Raw genomic sequence first — 21,699 nt, 5'->3', positions numbered from 1 at the left:
ATTAAAAGAAATGACTAGTAGGGCTGCGGTGAATTATCAAAATTACTTACGCTGAATATTAGAAATAAACTCATCTCATAATATTGGGCATTAGTCAACTGACTCCATAACAAACTATGTTTTCTGCTTCTTCTTAGCCTAACACCACAATAAAAGGAAAGCAGAGAATTGAATAACTTGAATGGTATTAAGCAGATATTTATACACGTTGAATAAGCCAAGAAGGGCTTAAGGATATGACACGTGCATTGTCCTACAGGAAAGATACACTAAGCTTTGTCTAGCTTGATTAAAAAATAGATGTACCTATTTCAGTAAAGCCAGAAAACTGACAGTGGAAGGTAAGGAGGACTGCATGCTTATGGACTGTAGATAAAATACAACATATTAGACACTGGATTACTATTATTTTTTATGGCTCCTATCATAACTTTCCCTCTTTGATTTAATGAATCTAGTTCAGGAAGACTGAGAGACACCATGAGGTAATCATTACATGATGTGAGTAATAAAAAACAATCCACATCTTTTAGGAACAGGAGATAAAGGACAGAGTAGTGGGCAGGGGAGGAGAGAAAAAGTGTATTATTGCTGTTTCAGTGCAGAAACTCTTCAGACGTTGATTATCTTCCAGTGGAAGATGCTTGTCTGTATTTTATGGTCAGCAGTTCAGAGAAGGGTAAATAGGCTAGGTCTTGGGGAAAATAAAAAAGGTGTTTCTACTCACCGTTAGGTGATACTGCCTCCAGATTTCTGGGCAAGCCTGGAAAATAAAAATATTGATCAGCTGGGAGCATGAAACAAGGTACTTTACAGCCTGTTGGTTTTGGCATAACCCAGCATCCACTGGTGTCGGTCACAGGAAAATAAGAAGCTTAACAGAAAGGGTCTGCATTTCAGCTTCAAAAACCTGGCTAGACAGTTTAATTGAATTTTACACTGGTTTAACACACTCCCTGCCATTGTCAGAAAGCCAGTAACAAAGTTTCCTCTCTCTCTTTTTCTTTTTGGGTTAGAAGTTTTGGGCACTAAGATGTGATTAAGAGCCATAACTCAGTTAAACTGATAAATGAACAGCAGTAGTCCAAATCAGTAAGACTCACCAAGTGCACCTTTTAAAAGGACATTTTGAACTTGGGTAGTATGATAGAGAACACTTTAATAGCAACAGCTTTTAAGAAGACTTCGCTGTGGTTATGTGTTTCTGATGTCTGTTGCCATCTTTTACCTAATCACTTTCTAACCTTCACTCCTCTGTGAAATAGGGTAAAAAGAGAATTAAAACAAAACAAAACCTCAAGAATCTAAAGTCCATGTCTTTTCCCTTAAAAGTCTAGTCTCCTCCATCTTTACATTTATAGACACAACTTAAAAAACCCAATGAAACTTCAATAATTTTGTAACAGATGGATTTACTGAAACCAGAATAGTTAAAAACAAAACAGAAAACAACAGCAGTATCAACAATAAAACCACTTAGGGGATTATTTTCTTATGGATACATTTATAAATCTTCTTTCCTTGTACCTGAATTATGATTCTGTTAAGGAGAGACACTCTTCCTAACCAAGTTCTTTATGAATAGTTGATGACAGAACATAATTTTTTTAAATAACAACTATATTATAGTAATGGTTTTAATAAATTAAACTACCAAGTGGCAATACTTTAAGTAAATGTGAATTTATAGCTTTTGTGTAAAAATGTGTATATACATACACATATGCATGCCAAAAATTAGAATGACTTAAGCCTTTTAAAAATCCTTATAATCTTTCACATGCACTTTGAAACAATTCTTTACCCAATCAGTCATCCCTGCCTCCTTTGTTTTTCAGGGTAGTGATAAAACTAACAAATCTAATTTATATCATTTAAAAATATTATAGGTGTGGTAACAATTCAGAAAATAACTTTTAACAGCAAATTTCTGATTATACCATCATAAGTGATTCAACAAAAGAGTATATATGACCCAAATATGCTGAATATTTTATACATTATGCTTTTTAAGCTTAACTATCCTATGCAATTATCTGAAGACAGGTGTGGAAATTAGACTATTTAGTGGTCAGCTTTCCAATTTAAATGTCATATTCATGTAAAGTGTCTGACTCAATTCAGTCACTTACACACAGAGGTTGCAGGAGGAACAGCACTGATCAAAGGAAAACTAGTTTGTAAAAAACAGAAAGTAGCCTCAGAAGGCAAAGATCACGGGAGGTAGCAAATAACAGCCACAAACCAGTAGGTTACAGAAGTTCTTAAGGATATATAAAAATAACTATTTTTATAAACACTTGCATACAAATACCCAATGTACAGTATTTCTTGAAGTATTCATTCCCTACCTTCTATCATAAGCTTTTTCTGTGTATATATAATTTCAGTGGGATTACTGTAGAGATAAGCAAGCAGTTATTTATACATTAGTTATGGGTAGTTCTTGATTACCACAGTATCCTCAGAATAATACGGTTGAAAAATCGCAATCACTGAGTTGCCATACACTGGCAGGCTGCCACTCCGCCATGTGACCTTTATTTGTGTGGCAGCAATTCAGTAATAAAGGAAAGAATTGCTTGGTTTTTGAACAATCATCTGATTGCTCTGTACATGAAGATGATGGCTAATATAAAAACTAGTAGTGAGAGACATGAAACTTCTTCTCTCTTATTAGACAATAGTATTACAATTTAAAAAACCCTACTTGACTAACTCATAAGTACTTTTACCCAACATTCCCATGCAGAGTTTCATTTTGCTCTTTTCTATATAACCTATTTCTATGTAAAGTTAAAAAGAAGAAATATTTCCCACCTCAAAATAGGTGCCAATATCAAGTGCACATCTTTATTTGCAAATATGACATCGAACTGTATCAGTAATGAACTTTTAAAATGTTACTTTTTTTATTGTTGTGGCTTCTATTTCATTTTACTACTCCTTAGTCACTGCACATATTTTTCTCTCTTTTTTAAATCAAATAGCCATAGTAACATCTATAGCAAGAGGATTACCTTTATAACCAAAGCTTTAAAAATTATTTTAAAAAATTTAAAAAGAATGACCAGTCTGCTGTGGAACTCATCTAAGACAAAACTGTCACAAGCTGTTAAAACGGAACTGTGTCACTGGCTGTCCCGGTGACCTCACCGCACGGCACTAGATGGAGGGCAATCCGAAGGGCCCCTCGAGTCTCCCCACTGAAAACACACAAAGCGCACTTGTACATCTGTTTTAGCAATGCGCTACATTGTTTGCCAACTTTTGCCCAACTAGTTTCCCTCCCATTGTATTTTGTATAATAAACCATACACGAATAACTGAGTGTTATTATTCATAAATTTCAAAGATGAATCAACACAGTTTGCCACACCAGATGAATTGAGAGTTTATGCTGTGCATTTCGACCCATATTGAATTTTATCAGGTGCTAATTATTGTTTTACCAGAACAACGGCTTAGTGCATCTGTTGTTTAATTCCCACTTCCCTATTCTCAAATGTGAACATCAAAGAAAATAAAACACTCAATCTTAAACAGCCCCTGACAGCAGACCAAGGCTCAAGTGCTCAATAGACAAGGCCCTTGCCACCAGTTCTCATATTTCCACAACAATGAACAAACACAAAAACAGCACTAAGCGGCCTTTCCTCCTCCTCAGCTCCCCTTGGCCAGTTGTCTGCCTTGTACTAGAGAGAGCCCTTGAACGCAGCCCTGCTGGGAACACAGCACAGGAGAAAGGATTAGCCTTACTAACATGCTAGCATTTGCAAAAGGGAAGGAAAAAAAAAAACCCAGTACTGTATTTGGTATATGAATAACCAAAATGTATGAGCTGACAAGAGACCGGGACAGGCCTGTGGCTCCCCGGGAGAAAATGTAGCTGTGATGAGTGACAGGGCTTTCAGGAAATATGTTCACAATCACAGACAGTGAAGGCCATGACCTAGATCGTTTAAGAGCTTGTCTTGTCAAATTATCAAAAGCTTCTTCCTCTCTGAATAAAGAGTGACATAAGTGAGTGTCAGAAAGCTGCAGGCTGACAAGCCAAGCATACAATAACAGAATGCACGTCACATACATGCTGAACACCGCCACTGCTAGCGGCAAATCTTAATGAGAGCGCGGCCAGCCCAGGAGACTTGGGTCCCTGCTGGCACAGCTACTCATCTCACAAAAATCCTTCAGCTCCAAGTCAGTCAGGCTCTGACACGACAACTACAATTACGAAACACAACTTTTTAACAGAATCCTCTGGTGCTTTGTCAAAGCCTCTGTTGTTAGGAGCTGGCCCCCTCAAGTCATTGCAGCAAAACAAAAGATTTAATAAAACAAGCAATATTCATTGGTGGCGAATAACATAAATAAAGGAGAATAAAGAGAATAATTTAGTTTAAAATTTGTCAAAATGAAAAGATATGGGGAGGAAAGCATCCCGGCCTCTGAACTCAGCCACCTCCACTTGCCCCACGTGTACGTGGAGTCGATGTCATTTCAGGGCCTTCGTGAGGAAGGGCTCTGCCCCTCCTCTGAGTCCCGCCAGCAGGCTCTTCCTAAATCATAGCCACCAAGTCATCTGACTGTCCGGTCGCTTTGGCAGTCACTGTGCATATACACCATTCCTCAGAGACACCGGATGCTTATACAGGCTATGGCACATGTACACCGAATACACGTGAAATAAAATTTCTCCTATAAGGAGCATTTTAAAGAGAACATCTCAGTCCTTAGCCTTCAATTGAAATTCCATAAAGACTGCTGTAAGGTCTGAAATCACAGATATATACTATGATTTAATTATATCTATGTATATAATTCAACATACATTACTGTTTTAATAGTGCTTATTACATATTTCTACTGCATAAAAATGTGTCATTTGTGATAAAGAGGAGTCATAAATGTACAACATATATGTGGCAGTGTGTATGGAATCCACCTAAATTTTTTCCACCAATCAGTATGGAAAGCCATGCTTTGGTCTCTATCTTTAAGCTGTCTCCAAAATGAGTCAGACTTCCCAAAATCATCTTTCCATCCAAGGTCAAATTTTACTCAGTCCCTATACTCTTAATCCTCTGTAATCAGGGAAATTGACAAGCCTATTTTTTTTTTGCTTAAAGATAAATATTTCTCTTTGATAGTCTCCTAATTTCAGTGCAGTTATGAGGGCACAGTTTGTCAGTTTTATTTGAAAATATAACAATGCATATTTTATAGGAAATGATATCAAAAGAATTAACCAAAAATAATGTTTTATCACACACATATTAGACTGGGTTACCTTAAACAACCATATTTCCATTAAAAAAATATTTTCACACCAGAGAATCACAAATCTTTCTCAAGACATCTTGGTTGTGATTCTAGACATTCTGATTGTAATTTTAGACTACTAACATAAATAATTTTGCAAATAGTTGCTAATGCTTGTAGTATACCTGCTAGTTGTTAGCTAAAGGTATTATAAAGTAAAGCAATATGAAAACCAATAAAATGAAGCATGATAATGTAGCAGGTGATATCAGTAACTTTAAAGCCAAATCCCTGGCTCCATTATTTCCGGTCTTGGGCAAGTTGTCAATGTCCGTCTGCTTCCTCACTGACAAAGTGGGGATAACCGTTCCCTTTCAAGGGCTATTGTGATGGCTCAAGAGCTGCTCAGCAGGAAGTCCTTGGAATAGCACCTGACACACAGCAAGCACTTAGTTGATGATGACAATTTGGCACTCTCCAAACTTCTGATGCTAAAATTGATCATGAGGAAATTGGAATCAATAACATAGCTTAAATAAGTGAAATCTGTATAATGGGCAACTCTTTGATGTGGCAAACTTAAGAGAAAGCAAAAATTCCCACTTGAAGTGAGCTGTTGACAAGAGAGTAAGGAAGAAAACCCAGAAGGACAAATCAAAAATATACATTTTGTTAGGATATAGCTGCTTGTGGCCATCTTCTTTGTAAAAAAAAAAAACAAACCCAAAAAAACAATTTCAGAAATAACACTGTGTATCTACTATATGCAATGTATGTATTTCTGCATTTAAGGTCTACTCAGTTATGTTTTTAGTTGTTCAAAAATACATAGAAAAGAATATCTGATCAGATAAATCTGATCTCATATTTTATAGTTCAATTCTGGAATTAAGAAACCTAAAATATCTTAATCATTGATAAAAAACAAAAGCATTCCACACCATTCTCCAAGTTTATATATACCTTCCTTCAGTTTACTCAAGCTTACTTAATTCCTTTTCCACAATGTTTAAACAATAACAACTCCAGCTTCCTCACTAGCCTTTCCTCTTTCTTACAGTAACTGTAACTACAGTAAACATTTTGGAATACTTCATTCCAAACTTTTTTCCCATGCAAATCTATATACATACATAAATATTTAAATTTATATAAAAACAGGATTATACTTCACATGTTGTTTTGTAATTTATTGATTTCTCATTTAATGGACTAGTAACTTCATCATATTCAATAATCATTTCTACATCATTTTTTTAAATGGCTGAAGAGCATTCCATTATATGGGGACATGTTATAAATCACGTAAGTCAGCTGCAATGTTAAATATTTGGGTTGCTTTTAATTTCCATTATTATAAACAACTCTGAGAGGAACATTCTTGCAACTCTGAACTCCAGAAAGGTTATCCAAATGTGCTTTCCTGTCACAACTTCCCTAACACTGCATATTCTTATCGAGACATCTTTCTTCAATTTGTAAGGGTTTTTCACATATTACAAATAATTATCCTATCACATATTTTATAAAAATCTTTCCAAAGTTGTGGTTTATCATTTAATTTTATTAATAGTCTCTGGATGAATATACTTTTTTGAAAAGTTAAATCTATCCTCCTTTTTCCTTTATGGTTTTGGACAAGGGTGTCATGGTATTAGTAAGAGCAGTTAATCAATGCATGTATTTATTATGATACTTAATATACTTGGTCCTATTTTTGTCCTCATACTTTTTTACACATTCTTGCTATTTCCATTTTTCCCTATCATTTGTTTTATTGTTTAAGTTTCCTTTGCCTCACTTGAAATTAGAAATCTAAAAGTTACATGGCTTTTTTTCTTCTTATAATTAAAACAAATTCAATTTTATTAGAATTACCTATGGTCCACATTATTATAGTTTAAAAATCATATTTGTTTTTTAAAGATTTTTTCCTAAAATTTAATTTTAAAAAGATTAACAGGAAGTATTTGGCATGTACTCTATTCTTTCCTGGTTTCACTGTTTACTGCTGCTTCTTTTATTCTGACTTTTCCCATAAATTCACAAATGAACAACAGCTTGGCTGTGGCATCTATTTTACTCAGAAGGCTCTAGCCTCTACAGATTTCTCTACTGCCTCTGGCCTTTAGTACTGCACAGGAGAAATCTGATGCAAACTCGATGTGTGTGTGTGTGCATGTGTATGATGTGTGGATGTGTGGTTTATGTTTGACATTCAGTAATCTCCTCTCTGTCTAGATGTGGGTCTTTGTTCTCCCTCATAGTGAGTGTGCTCTTTTGATCAAAATTTCTTTTGATCATTTTATTTTGGATTCTCTTCCATCTTCTCTACTCACACAGAGGAATGAATTAGAATTTTCTTGATTTTCCTCCTATTTCCTATTGTGGGTTTATTTCATTTGGAGTAATTTCTGATTCCTTTTTTCTAAACTACCAATTCTCCATGAATGTCTTCTCTTGCCTTGGAAATGATGCAGAGTGGACTTTAGAAGGCCTCGAGCCATCTTTGCACTGCAAAATTCTGGAATCTCAACCAAATACTTTTATACAGTAGTTAACAAATGAGACATTTTTCAAGTAGAGTTCACAAAGAGAAAATTCATATTCTTCATTACAGCAAGAATATGAACATGACTGACTCATTAGTTTTCATTATAAATTCTCTTTGCACATGTAACTGGTACTCTGGCTTTATAGAAATCTGAAGTGTGACTACAAGGATATATACAGTAAAAATCGAGTTTTTTGATCTCTTTAATTTATAAGCGATTACGGCATCTATAGTTACTTAGGGCTTCAGAAATCCTCTGTGAATGAACAGGAAGTCCAGTAGGTGGAAAGATGAAAATGACAAAAGGAAGACAGTATTGTCAGAGGGTATGAACCTTTAAATAAGCCAAAGGTATCTACATAAAAGAGGGAGGAGAAATGACTAAGAAGCAGCCACAGCACATAAGAAAGGGGGTGACAAGCATCTGAGATGGGTGCAGGGGAAACCATGTTTTCTGCGGAGGGCCAGGCTTCAAGACAGATTTAAAGCATGCACGGGGCTGGTTGAATAGCTCCAGCAACCTGGGGCCAGAACGACTCCGCTTCCAAGCAAGTCCTCGTGAAGACCTCCTGGGATGGTGGAAAGTCTCGAAGCTTCTTCAGGAGTCAGTGGAGCCCAGGTGTGAGTTGGCTCCAAGGGAATGTTATACCAATTGGGCAGACTGGGAAAAGATCAATTAGTGTCTAGAACCTTCGGCATGTAATTATTTAAAAAATAAAATAAAATAAAATAAAATAAAAACCACAATCTTAGCAGATTTAGGGGAAAGAGTGCTGCTGTCTCTGCAGTCGGTCACAGCCTAACCCTATCTTAAAAACTTATATTTGCTGGGTTATTAATCCTCAAGGCCATTTTAGATAAAGAGTTTAACATACATTAGAGGCCAAAATTAAGATGTTAAGCTGAATGGCTACAGATTTAATTCACAGCTGATTATATAGCCTATTACAAATCATTCTTCACTGTTCTGTACTAAAACATTTATTAAAAAAAAACTGCTCATGATAATGTCTGAGCCTCTTCTGTTATCACAGGCAAATAAGACCATATTTTTAAGAGCTCTTTAAAAAACGGAGTAAAAAAATGCTATTAAACGTAACTGTCAAACTAGAAAATCTTACTAAGAAAGTTGTAATTGACAACTGAATGCACAGAACAACATTATAAAACTAAGACAAGTTAAAATTTACTATTTTTAAGACTTAGCCAATATTGAAAAATAAGTTTAAGCTACTTTGAAATGAAATGTCAACTTCTATTTCTTTTTAAGATTTTATTTACTTATTTTTAGAGAGGGGAAGGGAGGGAGAAAGAGACAGAGAGAAACATCAGTGAGTGGTTGCCTCTCACACTCCCCCAAGTGGGGACCTGGCCTACAACCCAGGCATGTGCCCCAACTGGGAATTGAACCAGCGACCCTTTGGTTTGTAGGCTGGTGCTTAATCCATTGAGCCACACTGGCCAGGGCACAACTTCTATCTTTATGCTCTATATATTCTCTAGTCTTGAGAATCATATTCGATATCACTTATGGCCTAACAAACACAAATTAAAACAATAAGATACCATTTTCTCCTTATCTGACTGGCACAGTTTTTAAATGTCGATTACAGTTAGTGTTGAGAGCACTTTTAAACACTGCTGGCAAATGGATATATTGGTACAACCTTTTAAACGAGCCATTTGACAGTGTTTACCCAGACTTAAATGTATATATCCTTTACTTACACAATTGTATTTGGAATGTGACTTACCAAATTACTCTTATATGTATGTATATATATAAAGATGTTTACTGGGGCACTATTTAGTAACAGTATATAAAAATAACAATATAAATCTAAATGTATTGGTAGAAAAATGGCTGGGTCAGTCTAATGATACATCTTTTTTTGTTTGTTTGTTTTTTAATTTTTTAAAAATTATTTATTTATTTAAAGTATTTTTTTATTGATTATGCTATTAGTTTCCCCACTTTTCCCCTTTATCCCCCCTCTGCCCTGCCCCCACAACCCTCTAGCATTCCTCCTCCTTAGATCATGTCCATGGGTTGTACAGGTAAGTTTTTTGAGCCTTCTAATGGTGCATCTTTGTGAGCTGCTACAGAGACACATGCACAAATTTTCCAAAGTGGAAAAAAAAAATCAAATACTATGTCAGTGTATAGTACAGTAACCCTATTTTTATCTACATAAGAAATGCATATACCACCCATTCATATTCTAATTTGTTTTAATGTGAAATTCATCAAAACAGAAAGCCATATTAATTTACTGAGCAATAAGCTACCAAGTACACTTCAATTATAAATAAAATAAGAAAAATGTTTGTGCTTTGTATCATGTCTTTGGGAAGTACAAATTAAAAAGAAAAGATTCTTACTTTTTCTATAGCCTTTCTGGTCTTTAAAATTGTTTAGATTAGAACCCCACAGACATTCCAAATATGATGTAAAATTATGTCCAAAATAATAATGTGCTAAAACTTAATGTGCTGCAAGTAACTGAAATGTCTTCTAATTTACCTTTAACAAGAAAATCCAAAGAAAGAACTGAAATGAGCAGATTCAAAGTACTGGCTGTTTGTCCTTCTTGCATTAAGACTATTCTACCAGCAAGGGCCATCAGTAAGGAGCATCAGATCAGGTTTCATAGAGATCTTTGCACACAACTGGTATGTGTATATATTTCATCTAACTACGCGCAAATACGTACAAAAATTTGATGTTATTTATTACACATCTCTTTAATTTCAAGTTTTATTCAGCAAGCACTTTAAGCAAAAGGCGCTAGCAGGGTTCTACAATATTTGGTGATGCTGCCTTCTCACGGACCATTCTCCAGCAGCCCTATCCTGCTATATTAGAACACTGTGTCACACGGTCAGTGGCCAAAGGGACATGACTACCACTACACACAGTACTGAGTAAACATTCTTTTAGGGAGGCTGACAGTTACAAATTGGCACATTGCCCCCAAGGCCTGACAAAGTAGTTATACGCAGGATACTTACATCAGCATAGTGGCCTATCATATCACAGCGGTCACATCGTTTTCTCCAGGAAGATCTTTCAAGACATCTGTGAGTAGAAGACATAGGCAAAAAACAGTCTAAGCAAAAGCGGGCTGGACAGGCGTACTGGAGGTGTCCTCTCTCGGAGCAGAGGCAGCAGGCGCGGACTTTCTATGTGGCAGACAAACAGAAAACCTCTTTAGTAGAAGATCATTTTTTCTTTTTCCATACAATTCCATAAAAAGTTATTTCCAATTTGAGACCCCCAGTGAAGACTGAATCGGGAGCCTAATAATAAAATCAAACAAAATGTCTGAATTTAGAGCTTTAACATAAGCTGTCTGTATCCTTTGCTGCCAAAAAGGCTTTTTAGTCTGTATGTACTACCAGCTGGCTGGCATCTTTGTATTTCTTATGTCTTGTCTTACAGGAACACCAGCAAAGGGGAATGTGTCTGAGAGGGGAAGTTTCAACAGGATGATGAGGATCTGGAACCTAAGTCATAGGAAGAAGAAAAAGACTGTTTTGCTTAGAAAAGCAAAGACAAAGAAGAAACAAATGAGAGCTATCTCAAAAATTTAAAAGAAAATCATTTGGAAGGGGGAGTAAGTAATAGAAATGTTTGTTAAGGGCTTAGTATGTGTCGGGAAACATCTAAGAGCTGTAGTGTCGTGCTGTTCCAAAGGTTGATGCATGTTTAACACAACTTACATCAGTAAACATTTATAAATGCCTAAAACTATAATTTTCTAACGATGAAAATTATCCCATGATGAAATAAGCTGTCTGATGAAGATGGTTTAGAAGTGAAAGGGGTCTCAGAAATCATCTGATTCAATCTTCTCATGTCATACACAAGAAAACAGAGGCACGGAGAATGAAATGATTTGCCTAAAGTTTTCCAACTACGGATGGGAAGCCGAAATGGATTCCAGGCTTTTTGACCCTAAATTTATTGATCTTTCTCTACTACTATTCTAGGGTATGACCTACATGAAAAACTAAGAAGAAATTTAATACATATTACATAAGATTTGAATTCTAAGGTTACAGGGTTTCAGTCCTCTAAGATTTTGATTTTAACAAGGTAGAAAGAAACATTACATATTTTACATACTTGTGGAAAGGGGCAGTTTTTTGACAAATGGCCACATTTGTCACAATTTCTACAGGTAACGTTTTTGTTTGCTGTGTAGTATCGGTGGGTCAGTCTTCCAGAGGATCTATTATTACATATCTGAGCCTAAGGAAAAAAAATTAAGAATTAAAAAAAAACTATTTCACTGTGTTCAAGAAAATTAACAGTCATAGTTCAATTTAGAACCCAGCAACATGGAACTTTGTGTTCTTACAAGGAGTTAGAAAAACCTAAAAAGGGATGCTATAAAGACAACTCAACTTTTTGTCTGTCCCTCCCCCATCCTTTGACATTCTCCCTATGGTTCCATTTCTTTTGAACCTTTCTCTCCTCACAGTTCGGGTCCAGCAAGGACTGATTTGCATCAGACACTCTGGTGGCATTCAGAGTCAAATACTGCTGACTTCCATGTCTGAACATATACCATACTTTTCTGAACGAGAAGCTTGCTTGAGTTTTTGGTTAGGGAATGATGTTTTTAAAATGAATTTCTGTTTTATAGAAATGAATTTCTCTTTTATAAAATTATAAAACTACATAGCTACTGAATGCATTGCTTCTACTAAATAGCCTAGGGTTACTGCCTATAAACTAAATTATGATTTCTAAGAGAATGAGATTAATTTCCTTCCACCAGAGTCCTTGCAAAAAAACCATTCTACTTACAATGACCCAATTCTGGTTGTCTCATATTTTAGCCAAAAGCTAGGATCTTGCAAACAAAAAAAATATCAGCAAAGCATATCCTATGGGTATCTAGAGAGGAATATATAAATGCCAAATGTGCTTTTATCTTTTTGGTAGAATTTCATCTTTGAAAAAACTTTCATTTTTTACTTGCTACTTTGCCGAATAGGCCAAGTAGGCCCCAAGACGTTTTAAACTAATTATCCCTTAAAACTTCTCTTCTACCAACATGTAAAATTATTCTTTTTTTTTTCTAGCCATCTGCTACAATTAAGGCTAATAAACACCTGCCACATCCTAAATATAGCCTAACCATTTCCTTACCCTGAAGAAGCGGTTATTTCCGGTGTCGATCTTCAGTGGTACCAGGCAATGAGTTAAGACCCACCACCGCAGAGAAGACACAAACAGGAGGGAAAGGGGACTAACTCATTATGGCAATTAATTGACTAACAAAAATCAAGGCTGAACCACGCTTCTGAAAAATTCAATTACCCATATCCAGACATCAAACTTTTTCTTACAAGATACTCAGGCTGTCCCTATTTTAAAAAAGTTTATTATCATAATGAAGTGAAAGAAAACTTGGAATCAAAAAAAGTGTTAATCCATTGTTCATAACTTCAAAAACATTTTGATTTTACCTCAACGTCTTTGTCACTGATGAACCAGTTTACACCATCTTCTCCTGCAAAATAAACACAGTGTTACTCAATTTTGATGCCTTTAAAACACTTACAGGTCGACAATAAATAATTCAATTTCTTAGTCCTACAACTGGACCCCAAAGGTGTAATGAGACATGTGGGTGCCTTAAACCTCTTATTTTGGTTCCATTATTACTTGTGTGACTCTGAACAAAATTCTTAATTTAATCTCAGTTTCCTTCCATATAAAAAGGAAATCATATTTGCCTTGTCTACCTTTTTAGGTAGACATCCTCAGAATCCTATGAGATATGTGAAAATGTTTTGAGAACCATCAAATTAGAAATAAATGTAAGAAAATCAGTGAAGGGACCAAAAACCTAACAGCAGAAGCAGGAAGAACTCTCCACCTGACCTCCCCTTACCTGACTACCGCAGAGCTCTGAGAGCCAGTGACCACAGCCTCCCCTCCGTGCTCCAGAGGTTTGCAGTGTGGCAAGTCACTGACCTTGAGGACCAAGGCACTCCAAAAAAATTGTGTAAACAAGCATCCCCCAAACCTTCCATCTTCTGAAGGCCTAAATCCTCCCCTGTGTTAAGGTGGTGTATGAACCTTTACCTTTGGCTCTCCAGTGAGTTACTCACTACTGAGTGCTCCCACACTGTCTTTTCTCTCGTTAATCTCTTTACTGTCCATTAATTTGCAGCCCCTCCACCGCCCCGCCCCCACAACCACCACCTCCCATTTGGGATACAAGTAGTTACAGGAAAGGTTTTTCATTCCATTATCAACATTAATGGTATCTACTAGCTTCCCTTTGTAGTTGACTTTCATTATAACACTTACAAAAAAACTAGATTTTGAATACTCTCACAATTAGGGCTAGAAATTCAGTACTGTTTTTTTTAAAAAAACTTATTTTAGAGACAGAGAGGAAGGGGGAGAGGGGGAGAGAGAGAAAAAGAGAAAGAGACAGAGACAGAGACATCAGCCCATTATTGCTCTCATTTATGCATTCACCGGTCAATTCCTATATGTGCCCTGACTGGAGATCAACTCTGCAACCTTGGTGTACTGGGAAGATGCTTTAACCAACTTAGCTACCTGGCCAGGCTTACAGTTGTATTTTTAGACCTATCAATGGCTGCATGATATTTGTCCTTTTTTGCTTTTGTATTTTATTATTTTTGATGTTATTTAAAAAACAATACTGCCCTGGCCACTGGGTCGCTCAGTTGGTTGGAGCATCATCCTGATTGCTAAGGTTGTGGATTCTATCCCTGGTCAGGGCACAAACAAGAAGCAACCGATGAATGCACAAATAAGAATGACAACAAATTGATGATATTGTCTCTCTCTCTCTAAAAATCAATCAATAAAAAAATTAAATTACAACGGTAAAAACCTAGGGGGATGGAGAGCACTGTATTTTTCTTTATCAGCTGTTTTCTTTTCTTTGCACCGTTCCTTTACAAAACAGCACATGGCTGCTATTGCTCCAGTCCACCCATGGCCCAGGAGGAAGGGACACAGGACTAATGCAGAAGCTAAGGTGTCAACAAAAGACCGAAAGATTTTTTTTCTCCCCCCAAAGCAAAGTTAAGATTTTCTCCTTCCTCCTATCTACTCCTCTTCTCTATCTCAAAAACACAAATTGAGCTCGACTCTTTGAAAGGAATGTTGAAGAGACATGAAGTAATCTACATTCTCCCAGGCCTACCAGAAGTAAGTGTCTAGAGATACATTTTAAAATAAAATACTTGTACTGAGAAAACCAAGAGGCTGCTATACAAAAAGACCAATCCATAGGAGAGCAGAGATGCTGTGCTGATGATTATTTCCTTTGTAAAATTTGGAGGCTGCATCCATACACTGAGAGTGGAGAATACATTAACTAGCAGCAGCTCCTTATTCCTTCATCATCACCATCCGCTCTATCATTCTTTCATTCAAAGGACTCATCTAAGGAGCACGCTTTCTGTAGCTTTCAAAACTGCCTTTGTATCTCAATGTCCTTCATCATTAAAATTCAAAATGACCACTTTAACTCACTTTAATTATAAAACTGACTTCATATTTTCCTTAAAAAATGAAATTCAAAACCAGTGAAATGCAAAACAGCAACTGTTGCCACCCTCAGTGCCCAATAAATTCACACAAGACAGGAAACAGTGAAAAAAGAGAAGGGTTTGAGAGAGAGAGAGATCCACTCCACTTAGATTGTTTTAACATGACTGTGGAATTCACCAGTATTCTGGGTTATGTACTGACTCCTCTTCACCAAGCTACAGTATATTCTTACTGCAGAAAATCTACTGACAAGCACATAAAATAGGCTTCAAATGCAGATGAAATCAGACTTCTTAGTGGAAAATGAACAAAGACACAATCAGGAACACATAAATCAACCCTTGGCCCTACCCATGGTTCCAGTTTTGGTTCCATCTTGGAAATGACAGGTGACTCCTGTCCTTGCCCTTTGATCTGTCCTGTTTGCTTAACTCCAAGTGCCAACCTAACGAGAGCTTTTGTCTAAGGGGCAACTCATTAGAACGTCCACAGACAGCCAGTTCTCTACTTTGTCAAATACCTGGTATGAGACTGTAGAAACCTGGGTTCCAGTTTTAACCCTATCTCTTATTTGCTGTGTGGCTCTGGGCAGGTTATTTATCTATCCTCTCTGCATTTGTATAATAATGGATTGAACTACATGGTATCCATGATAACTTCTAGCAGAAAATTTATGTGATTCTATCCGATTTTCATTCATTACTGGAATCAAATATACCTACATAGTCCAGGCCTTTGAAACCAGCACAAGATGTCTTGCTTTACTTTAATGAATGAACGAACAAATGAATGAACGAATGAATGAACAAATGAATTTAGCTGTCTTGCTTTAAAGACAGCTTTTACAGGGCCCAGGAGTACTCATCTTCCATGTATTCACTACCTAGTGAGACTGAATATAAAATGGGATTGCCCTAAAGTGTAAGATTAGGGCTGCCCTAGAGATGCTTACTATCAATTCTTGGCTACTTTATAGACTTGTCTTGCTAATTTCCAGGCCTGTGATTCTTTTTAGACTTCAGAATTGTAAACAAAGCAATAGCTGATAACTCTTTCTGCATGTATTGAAAGGTTACAATGAGCAAGATGCTATAGTGTAAACAAAGATGAGTAAGAGCTTATAACCTAGTAAAACACAAGGAGACCAAAAAAGTAAGGAGTAATAAAAGAAAAAAAATACTATGGTAAACTGAGAATGGAGATGTCTGAATTTAAGGGAGAAAGTGGAAAAAAGTCACAGAAGGCAGTGCCATAAAGGAAATGTTACAGAAGTGTAATTTATATATTATAAAGTATACCCATGTAAAAATAGAGTATGATGCATTCTGACAAATGTATATACCTTTGTATTCACCAAACAATCAAAGGTAGCACATTTCCATCACCCAAGAATGTTACCTCGTGCCTATCTGCAGTCAATCACCCACCTCAGGCAGCTACTGATTTGCTTTCTGTCCTGGCAGGTTCATTTTGGCTGTTCCAGGATCACACAGAACTGGAATCATATATAATATACCATTTTTGCATCTGGTTTCTTTTACTTTGAAATATTTGTGAGGTTCAACCCATGTTGCTGAGTAGTAGTAGTTTGCTCCTTTCTTACTGCTGAGCAGTATTCTGTTCTCATTGGGTTGGGCCTTGGGAATTACGCAAACAGGACAGATCAAAGGGCAAGGACAGGAGTCGCCTGTCATTTCCAAGATGGAACCAAAACTGGAACCCTGAGTAGGGCCAAGGGTTGGTTTATGCATTCCTGATTGTGTCTTTGTTCATTTTCCACTAAGGAGTCTGATTTCATCTGCACTTGAAACCTATTTGATGTGCTTGTCAGTAGATTTTCTGTGGATATAATAATAGTTTCGTTGTTCATCTCCTGATGAACATTTAGGTTGTTTCCAACTTTGGGCAGTTATAAATAAAGCAGCAATAAACATTCTAGCAAAAATCTTCCTTTTAATTGACACAGATTTTCATTTCTCTTGGGGAAATACATAGCAGCAGAATTACTATGGTAAACCTACCTTTGCCTTTATATGAAACTGGCGACTTTCCCCCAGTGGTTGTGCCACTGTACATTTTCACCAGCAACACGAGTGTTCTAGTAGCCCCATAATCTCATCAACACTTGGAATAGTCAGTCTTTTAAATTTTAGCCTCAAAATGGGTGTGAAGTAGTGTGGCATTAGTATTTTAATGGACATTACTCTGATGACTAATGATGTTGAGCATCTTTTATGTATTTATTTGCCATTCATATATCTTTTTTCAAAAACTGTTCAAATTCTGGGCCTGATTTTAAATTTTTTTTTTTGAGGAGTAGTTGTCTTTCTTCTTTTTATTGAATCATAAGAGTTCCTTATATATTCTAGATACAAGTCTTTTATCAGACATGATCTGCAAATATTTTCTCCCTGTGTGGCTTGCTTTTTCATTTATTTTTAAAAGTGTTATTAGGAAAGCAAAAGTTGTAATAAATTTGAAAACTTTCCCCTTGACAATTAATGTTTTCTGTGCCCAAAGAAATTTGCCTATGCAAGCTTACAAGCACTTTCGGTATTTTCTTTTAAATTTCTATAGTTTTAGCTTTTTGTTTAGTTACTGACTATTTTCCCCCCATATGAATATCCAGCTGTTCCCCTGGATATTGGAAAGATTATCCTTTCTTTATTGATTACCTTAGCAACTTTGTTAAAAGTCAATTGACTACATACATGTAGGTCAAATTCTGGAAGTTCTATTGCTACATGCCTATCATTCTGTACTACAGTCTTTATTACAAAAACTTTATTTAAAAATCTTGAAATCATGTAAAGTAAGCCTTTCTACTTTTTTGTTCTCTTTCAAGAGTGCCTTAGCTATTCTAGACCCTTTTAATTTCTGTATGAATTTTAGAATAAATATCAATATCTATAAAAAAGCCTGCTGGGATTTTGATTGACACTGTGCTACATCTATAGTAGCTCATCCTGGGAAGATATTTTAACAATATCAAGTCCTCCAAAACATTAGTAGTTTGTACCTCTTGATCTATTTTGGTCTCTTTAATTTTTCTAAACAATGTTTTATAGGTTTCATTGAACAAGTCTTGCATATATTTTATTAAATTTACCCCTGAGCATTTCACGTTTCCTTCCATTATTGTAAATGGCTTATTTTTAAATTCCATTCTTCAATTTTTGGTTCAAGTTTATAGAAATACAATTGGTTTTTGTTTTCTTACCTTGCATCTTGTGAATTTCTTTTACTTTCTGCTAATATGGTGCAATACAGTGATTTTAAACCAACCTGTATTCTAAGATTAACATACTTGGGTAGATGTATTATTCTATATAATGTACTATAGAATTCAACTTGCTGGTATTTTATTAAGAATTTTTACATCTGTACTTATGACAGATATTAATTTATACTCTTCTTATAATGTTTTTGTCTGGTTTTGATATTGGGGTAAAACTGGCCTTGTTGGAAAGGATTTGTGTAGGACTGGTTATTTCTTCCCTAAATATCTGATAGAATTCACCAGAAGTCATCTAGGTTGGAGTTTTTCTTGTTTGTGGGCCAGGAATTTTACTTGTAGAAGGATTTAAAATAGCAATTCTATTTCTTTAGTAATGGAGCTATTTACATTTTCTATTTCTTCTTAGGCCAGTTTTGGTAATTTGTGACTTTCGAAGAATTTATCTATTACTTCTAAATTGTCAAAATTATCAGTATAAAGTTGTCCATAATAGACTCTTACATTTTTTTCTTTCTGTTCTTCTAATTTGTACTTAAGCCCACCCAGTAGTATATTTTTTATCTTGAATATTACATATTTCAGTTCTAGAAGTTCCATTTGGCTCTTTTTATATCTATTTCTCTTCTTATTATATTTATCTTTTTCCATCAAACCTCTGTGTATATTTGTAACAGCTGTTTTAATTTTAAAGTCCTTATCTACGAATTTCATTATCTCTTATCAGGAGGGCAAGTGTGGAATAAGTTAACACAATATAGCTGGAAGCAGAAGTCTTGTACAGGATTTTAACAGGGAAGATGAAGGGGAATACTAGTAAAAAGGAAAGGCACAAGCAACATAATGGACGAGGTAGAAGAATATGATAAACAGTACAGCTTGACTGGAAATAAGAGTATAGTGATTCCTTTACTAGGAATTTCCACAGACATTTTTATATATAAAGAGTACTGAGAATTAAAATACTATTACTTATTAGAAGCTTTTCACCTGAAACACACATAAGAACTTCATACATATTAACCCTATTCTTCTAAATATGAAGTTCTCCATGCCCCCTTTCAGGTTAACTTTAAAAGTCTTGACTTCCTACAGTGTGAGCTCACCAAGGAGCAGCACAGCAGGACTCTTTCTCCCACAGTAGTAACTTGAAGGCAGAGACGCTAAAATAATAGTACGACAGGGTGCTCTGTTAACACCAACCAACAACCAGAATATTTTCTCTCTCCTGAAACAACCTTCCAAACAAAAAAGTGAGCTCCCCCAAAAGTGACCCCATACACTTGAACATCTTCCCCCTAAGATTTTCTCCTACTTGTGGACCTATTCCATTTTCCTCTCTCTTTCCATCTCTTACTGCATGGGAATAAAGATAAATGCCTTTCATATTTATCTGGTAATTCAGAATCTACAAATTGTTTTAAATTTACATTTTATCCTCAACAATCCTGTGTATTATGGTTACACAAATGCTCCCCTTTTATGTGTGTACTATGAAAAATGGCAACTGGTGCTTTCTGTGACATGGAGTGCTGAAGTAGCTATTACCCACAAGACTGCATTCAGTTTTCAAAGGATCTAATGAAAATTTGGACTAGATTTTTTAGGACCAAAGCAAGTTCATACTCTGCTTCAGTTATTCTTAGCCTGTCTACATTCTGGTGCGTGGCAAGAGCTGAAGATCATTCCTTTGCTGAAAGAGCAGCCACAGACAATCAGAGTTCTCTCTACCTTTGTGATAACTGGACAGAAAATAGGAGTTAGTAAAATGTTTTCCCAAAGATCACCAAAGATTACAGAAGGACTGAGGTTAGCACATCCAGCTGGTCAATTGTAGTACAGGTGCTAGGAACTAATCTTTTCCTGGGCCCAATATCCAGTAGCTCCTCATAAGGAAGCCACAGATGCCATGCATATTCTAGGTATTCTAATTTGTAACATCTAAAATTGTAAATCTCAATAAATTTAGTGAGAAGGTATGTATTTATGACTTTATAGACTAGGATTTATGATTTTTCTGGACTAGAATTTAATATTCAACAAATCAGACATATACACTTATTTTGCTACTACTCATTATTTAAGAATGTAGCCCTGGCTGGTGTGGCTCCATGGACTGAACACTGGCCTGTTAATTGAAAGGTTGCTGGTTCGATTCCCAGTCAGGGCACATGCCTGGGTTTCAGGCGAGGTCCCCAGCTGGGGGTGTGCAAAAGGCAACTAATCAATGTTTCCCTCACACATCAGTGTCTCACCTCCCTCTTTTTCTCCCCTCCTTCCCTGCTCTCTAAACATAAATTGAAAATAAAAAAAGAATGTAAATGTAACTTTTCTCAAATTGTAAAATGTTTTTATTTAATGTGGTGTCAAGTTAATCTTCAACAAATATTTACTGAATAGCTCCCATGTAAAAGACAGTGCAGGACACAGAAAGATGACTAGAATGTGGTGCTGCTGAGTAATTTGCCCTATCATCAGGTTAAAGAATCTAAAATGCATTATTGTGTTAATTAAATAATCTAGATAACTTTTTTAAATAGAAGGATAATTTAATTAATCAGGTTTTAAAAAAGACAAACTGTCCACTATTACTTGGAAAATAGGCTATTTAATAAGAAATATTGAATACAGTCTACCAACGAGCAATTAACTTATGATGATGACTACATTGCCTGAACAGCCTTTCTTACAATATGTAAGTCCTTTAGCAACTATTTTCTCCCCAAATAATCCTTATCTATGTATAGGCGGCTCACAGTTGGAGAATGGGGGGAAAAGACATTGTCTGGTTTACACATGCAATCACTAAGGCACCTAGACTGTGGGCCTTCTCAATATGTGGTCTCTCCTTTGCCCAAATTGACTCACGAGATGCCACTCTTCCATTCCTCTAAAACACTGAGATGACCAAGAAAACATAAAGAACATAAAAGTAGAGATGTGAATAACCCTCCCACCACATAACTCAAGGTTAAATAATTGTGCAGTTATAGCATAAAAGACAAATGAACAATATTACATTCTTAAGTTTATTGCCCACACTCTTTTTATATACCTAATATTTTTAAAGCAAAAGGTCCTCCTGTTGGTAAT

At 35.9% G+C, this 21,699-nt stretch overlaps 1 protein-coding gene across 4 annotated transcripts in view; it reads right to left on the bottom strand.

The window, feature by feature from the left end:
• The window catches only part of ZCCHC7 (zinc finger CCHC-type containing 7), a 211,871-nt gene that overhangs the window by 23,010 nt on the left and 167,162 nt on the right, over positions 1–21,699 (bottom strand). For all 4 annotated transcript variants that reach the window (XM_045841001.1, XM_045841002.1, XM_045841000.1 and 1 more), the window contains exons 3-6: positions 13,298–13,341; positions 11,946–12,071; positions 10,829–10,999; positions 728–763 (exon numbers count right to left, since the gene is read on the bottom strand). In XM_045841001.1, the coding sequence (XP_045696957.1) occupies positions 728–763; positions 10,829–10,999; positions 11,946–12,071; positions 13,298–13,341 (377 nt within the window). The remainder of the gene's footprint in view (positions 1–727; positions 764–10,828; positions 11,000–11,945; positions 12,072–13,297; positions 13,342–21,699) is intronic.

This window comes from Phyllostomus hastatus, unplaced genomic scaffold (assembly GCF_019186645.2).
Source record: "Phyllostomus hastatus isolate PE091 unplaced genomic scaffold, TTU_PhHast_1.1 phas_contig_34, whole genome shotgun sequence".
In the NCBI taxonomy this organism is placed as follows: Eukaryota; Metazoa; Chordata; class Mammalia; order Chiroptera; family Phyllostomidae; genus Phyllostomus; species Phyllostomus hastatus.
The sequence above is the reverse complement of the archived record's forward strand: the minus strand, read 5'-3'. Positions and strand labels throughout refer to the sequence as shown.